The 6,000-nt window shown below is 45.2% G+C and overlaps 1 protein-coding gene across 1 annotated transcript in view; it reads left to right on the forward strand.

Annotated features, from left to right (window-relative positions):
* The window catches only part of ATP9A (ATPase phospholipid transporting 9A (putative)), a 47,417-nt gene extending 41,630 nt beyond the window's left edge, over window positions 1-5,787 (forward strand). The window contains exons 27-28 of the mRNA XM_015882050.2: window positions 131-334; window positions 1,455-5,787. Of these exons, the coding sequence (XP_015737536.1) occupies window positions 131-334; window positions 1,455-1,591 (341 nt within the window). The 3' untranslated portion in view covers window positions 1,592-5,787. The remainder of the gene's footprint in view (window positions 1-130; window positions 335-1,454) is intronic.
* The last annotated feature ends 213 nt before the right edge of the window (window positions 5,788-6,000 follow it).

A 6,000-nucleotide genomic window follows, 5' to 3' on the forward strand; every position in this document is an offset into this window, starting at 1 on the left:
GTAAACCTGTGGGATGTAATGACAGTCTCAAGGCACAGCTGTGTTTCAGTCTCTCCAAGACATAGCAGTAGGATTTTAGAGTTTTGACTGTTGTTTGGTTAAAATACTCAACTGGTCTACGCTCTTGCAGGTAGCATCATCATGTACGGAGCGCTCCTCCTCTTTGAGTCTGAGTTTGTTCACATTGTCGCCATTTCCTTCACATCGCTGATTCTCACTGAGTTACTGATGGTGGCACTGACGATCCAGACGTGGCACTGGCTCATGATAGTGGCTGAGCTGCTTAGTCTCTCCTGCTACATAGCTTCTCTGGTCTTCTTACATGAATTCATTGGTAAGGTTAAATACATTTTTCTCCATCCAGTTGCTTTATGACCTGAATAGTTAACTGGGCCATAAGAACAATAGTTGGATTTAAAGGGTTGTTGATGATGTCAATGTGATAATAATAATGATGCTTCTGACCAGAATAAACACATTTTGTTTTGAAGGTTTATGGTTTGTTCGTACAGCAAAGTGCTAGAGGAAATAAAGTTAGTAGGCTGTGCCGCTCAGCGAATCCCATCCCTGCTTTCAGAGCTTCACCACATATCAGCTGTCGAATGGAACAGTGATCTTTTATTTCCATGTGGGAACTGGACTTGAGGCTGAAAATTTGATCCTCTCGCTTTGAAAAATTTCACCTTTTAACTGGATGAAGTAACTGCCTCCTAAAACTTACCCAACTTTGTCCACTTCCTCACAGGCCCTTCTCTTTTTTAGTTTAGGTGTTTTTTTTGTTTTTTTTGTTTTTTTAATTTTGGCTGGGAGGGAGCTAATCCATTTAGTCTCCATGGCTAAAGGGAAAAAGGTGAGGAATTCCAGATTTCCAGATCCCCCCTGATAGTTATCTAATTACACATCGGGTTTGTAGGCTTTGTTCCAGTGTTTGTTCAGGGATCCACAAGATGTCACTACTTCTTCCATAAAGCTCTTTGCTTACACTGGAGGCCGTGAGGGTAATTTCCTCGTGGGCAGGTCGGTGTCTTTTACAGATGGGTACACTAGCTCTATCTCGAGTAATGCTGTAGCTATTTTTGTAGTGCCTGAGGTATAATTGAGTTGAGAGGTGTTTGTTTCAACTACCAGCCAAGTAGCAGAGTCTAAGTCTTAAGAGTCAGTGTACAAGTAGCCCTTTTAGGGAGAGCTCAGTATTTCCAGGAGGCGATAGCCCTGCTTTAGATGGGGTTTGCATGTGCACTTGCCTGTGGTGACTTTCATGCCCTGCTGAAATCCTGCAGGAATGGGTCATGCAGAAGGCTCAGGCATTTGTGACAGAGGCAGAGAAGTGAGGTACCAGGGGCAATTCTGTGTGTGGGGGAGGTGAGGCTGTTTGAGAAGCACCATCAAACTGCATCACCTCTCTGTACCTCTTCCCTGAACGTGTTTCTCTTTTGTTGTCTCTCTTTTTACAGATGTTTACTTCATTGCTACTCTGTCGTTCTTGTGGAAGGTGACTGTCATCACTCTGGTGAGCTGTCTGCCCCTCTACGTCCTGAAGTACCTGAGGCGAAGGTTTTCTCCTCCAAGCTATTCGAAGCTCACGTCCTAGGGCTGCTTTCCTTGTGCGCCAGGGACAAATGCAGCACAGGGCTGAGAGACAGAATCATGTAGTTGTTACTGTAACAAATGCGTCTGATATTTGCATAAGGATCATGTGGTAATCTCTATTACATGCTGCTTCACTGAAACAGACTTCACAACTAGCATGAATGGAAACTGACCGGTACAAGGGGGCTCTTTGGAGAGTGCAGGCACTTGTTAGTTCAGCCGCTTTTTGTCACTTTAGTTCAACTTAACTGGGGTCAAATGCATGCAGCTGCGGTGATGATTGGTTTCCCAAGTGTGGTTAAAAGCATCCAAAAGCTGCTAACTGACCTCAAAACTGATATTTGACAGTTTTTAATTTACTTTTTTAAGTATCCGTGGTGTTCCTTGCAATGTGTTGTGTAGTTTTGTACTATTCATCTTTTCGGTTCAAGTAGGTACGTTCCTTTTACATCTTGGAAATCCCTTTATGTCGGTGATGCGCTGTTGTGCTGACAGCAGATCCCTGATTTATGGCATGCTGTTCCCATAGTGGGGCTCCGATCTACACACACTTGAGAATCTCCCAGCAGCGCTCACCCTAGTGATTCTGGTGGTATCCAGCCATCAATAACTGCAGAGAAATGTAATCCAAAATGAAGAAATGGAGATTTGTTTAGCTTTTGTGCTTCCTGTTAAAAGGAGCTGGTGACATAATAGCTTTACTGTATATTTATTTGTATAGGAGAGAATTATCTAAACTAAAGCAAATTTCCTTTGGAAAATAAAATTGCAGTTGATCAGACTTGAAACGTGTTGACAACGTGAGAAGAGACTTGTGCTGTTCTGCAGACAGTGTGGCAGACTGTCTTGAATCCTTGGAGACTGAAGGAAAGGTCACAGAGCTGCTGCTCCTCACAGCTATACCGAGTCTGTTTCCTGTTAGGGCGGAACAGTGAAGATGGGCTGCAATAAGCCGTGGCACTCCTTGGTGGGTGCTGTTCGTGACAAAGTCCCTACAGAAGGCAGTTTTTGAGAACCTTCCAGGTGCTTCACTCTAAAAACCAAACTTGAATCAGCGTCAGGAGCAGGGTCTGGGCAAAGGCATTGGGCTTGTATGCAGAGCAAAATATATACATATTTTAATCTGGTGAGCTTTGCTTTTGAAATGAGATTCAGCCCCATTGTAAGACTGTGAGGACAGTTGCATGTGCACAGACAGCTCGGGAGGATGGAAGTTACAGGAACTTTTTGCTGTCGGGGCTGTGCATCAATCGTGGCTGAGCTCGTGTAGTGGCAGCCATCCTCATCTAATGGCCGTTCAGTCTGTGATAAATTAGTTGCTTTCTGTCTGGTTCCCACATCACAGAAACCACGGTGGTGGCTGGCACTGCCTGGCGCCGCTGCAGGAGCGGCAGAGCTGTGTGCCTGCACACCCCGGGGATCGGGGCAGCCCGTCCAGGCCGGGCACTGCATGGAGCAGACGCTCCTGCTCGTCTCTGTGCCACGCAGGGCGCCTTTCATGGGCTGCCAGCTTCTGCTGCCATTGCCACAGCCGCTGTCGCAAGCGGCATGAAAAGCTCTGGTGTGAAAAGCAGTGGAAAATGGGAGCGTTGTTTCAAAAGGAGAGCTGGAGTCTGTGCGGATCCGCAGTGGTACGTCTCGGATTCTCAAGTTCAAGATTGCTGTGGATTGTGTCCTGATTGCTCCGAGGAATGCTTTGGGTGACCTGGGCAGCCTTCCTTGTTCTCAGTTATGGAGAAGTATCAAAGAGAAGGGAAGCATGTCCGAAGGAGTTAGAGCAGAAATGATAATCTGTGTAGCCTGGGGGTTTGGAAGCAGCATTCCATATGACCTTGTTGTTATTTCACGTGGGGAAAACCCCCTTGAGATCAGAAAGGCGTGTTTTCAAAATGTTGCCTTTCTTCTCTTCCAAATTTTTCCTAAAAACAGTGATATTATCATAGTGTGCATTTCCACCCCCCTGACACATGTTTGCACTGGGAAAGGTGCTGTAAGTCCTGTACCGCTCAGCGGTTTGTCTCCAAGGATGAAAAGCAGTGTCTGTGCAGCCCTGTCTTGGAACAGTTGGGCCAGCAGCATGTTGTGAATGATGCCATGTGCCAAAAGGTGCTTCACATTATCTTCATTGCGACTTGCTGTGATTCCCAAACAGTGTCAGACCTGCAGCTGTTCTGAGCTCCCGTCAATATCTGGTTTAAGTAGATTCAAATACAAGAATCCAGTTTCTTTTGGCAGCTTCTTGCCACTAAAAAGTCCCCATCATCCTTTAGAAGATGCATCGTGATACGCATCTATGTAGGAACCCCATCCCTGTGTGTGTGAACGTCCCACGGGGACAGCAGTGCTGTGCTACCGCCTGTAAATATTTGAGTTGTGTCTGTAGTCGAATTCACTGTTTCCCAAAGTCAGTACAGTTTACACTGAGTGGACCATATTTGCAAAATATTGGCTTGCACCGAGGAAGGGAGTGACCAGTGATTTCAGTAACATTTATTCAATCATAACCTGAGTGCTGAAGGCCCGTTTGGTGGCAGTGGAGCAGTCTGTGGCTGTGCTGAGGTGGAGGTGGTGCTCCTGTGCACAAGGTTGTAAATCCAGCAAGGAATTTCTCTCTGGTTGGACTCTGCATTTTTTAAAGCAACCAGAAAATTCAAACTGCCATCGAAGGAACAGCAGGAGAGAGGAGGGACTGTTGTGTTTGTCAGCTTTAGCACTTTACGTCTGCAGTTAATTAAGTTATTTAAACATCTTTTTAAAAGCAGAGTGTAATAAATATGTTCCTGCTTACCCTACACGTGAATAAATGCGCTCTCTGTTGGAAATTTTAGTTATTCTTTTTCATCCGGTGTGATCATAACTCGTGCTTCTTGGGAGCAAAGCGTTGTTTTCCTCTTGTGAGCAGTACCTTGTGTGCAGATTCAGTCAGAGTTCTTTTCCCTCCCCTTTCTGTTGTTCTGGTTTGTGTACTGCAGCAGCTTGTGCAATGTGTGAGCTTTGGGACTGCGCCCCAAGTGCAGCTTGTGGGACGGCAGTGCTGCAGTGTGCTCCTGCTCCGCTGCCTGCTGTGCTTGGCAGAGTGCAGGTTTTGTGACACACACTGTTCTGGTCTTACATCACAGCAGTAACTCCAGGTGTATTGCATCCTTCTTCATTTTTTTCCCTTTACTCTCACATGTGTTTCCTATGGTTTGCCCCAGGTTTATCCTTGTGAACACTTGTTCAGATCAGCTCATACTGCAATTGAGTTGCAGCATTCTTTATTCAGCAGCAGCAGCTTAAATCTGAGCACAGCCTTATCAGAACTGGGCTGAGTGATGAGTGGCATCCCTGGTGTCCTCAGTGTTGAGAGCTACATGCTGAGAGCTGCAGCTGTGGCTGGATCTGACTGAGCAGCACTGAGAGCGTTGTGTGTCTGTGGTCTGCTGCACGATCACAATTAAATGTTGTGACAAACTCCTTTGCCCTCTGGAAGGGATTTCTGCTGTGGTTGGGCAGGATTGATCAGGGAGCTGTGGTGAGTTACACGTGTGAATCCCTAGAGCTTGTCTCCTGGCTTTATCTTTTAAAGTGAGCTGCTGCATCATGAGATGCATCGTAAATCCTTTGTTTGCAGGAGCAGTGCTCAGCCCGGGGCAGCTGAGCTGTACTGCATGCAGCTTGTGGTCGGGTGTTATTGCACACAGCTGTTCAGGTGGGGTTGGAGCATCTCCTTGGCTGTGCAGTGAGGGCCATCTCAGGGCCTGCTGGGATCTCCAGAATGAGCTGGGTAGGCTCATTTATTTTGTATTTATTGTTGGTTACTTCAGAGTTCATACACCCTTTGATTTGCATGAAATCCTGGGTTCTACAGCTTTGCCAATATGGTCCATCATTACTGCCTACTACAATATGTGTACTTCTATGCCTTTGAGAACATTTCTAATTGTTAAAATTTGTTAAAAGTTAAATGTTAATTTAATTTTTAATCAGGGGAGATGGATTCTGGTGTCAAAATGGTATTTACTGTGATGCCAATGTTTTGTACCTGTCATCTAGTTAAACAACGTGTAAATATACTCTCTGGTCAAGAGAAATATGAATGCCAATTATTTATTGTTCTGTGGAGTTGTACGTTGCAGATGTGTAAGAACTTAAAAGGGAATGTTGTAAAACAAGGTGGAAAAATAAATTTTATGCAACTTCTGTACTTCATCCATATATGCTGGGTGTGATGCACCGAGTCGGGCTGGGTGTGATCCATCCAAGGGCGATAAGCATCTTTTCAAGTAAGAAGAAAGACAGCTTTCATAGCAGAAACAGATAAAGTAAATCGGTAACTTGAGAGACTGGTTAATTAGAACAGGAATTAAAAGCTGTCCCGTGGACAATTACATCCATAGGAAAAAGCTCCCTTTAGATTCTATAGGACAT

The sequence above is a fragment of the Coturnix japonica genome, chromosome 20 (assembly GCF_001577835.2).
Source record: "Coturnix japonica isolate 7356 chromosome 20, Coturnix japonica 2.1, whole genome shotgun sequence".
In the NCBI taxonomy this organism is placed as follows: domain Eukaryota; kingdom Metazoa; phylum Chordata; class Aves; order Galliformes; family Phasianidae; genus Coturnix; species Coturnix japonica.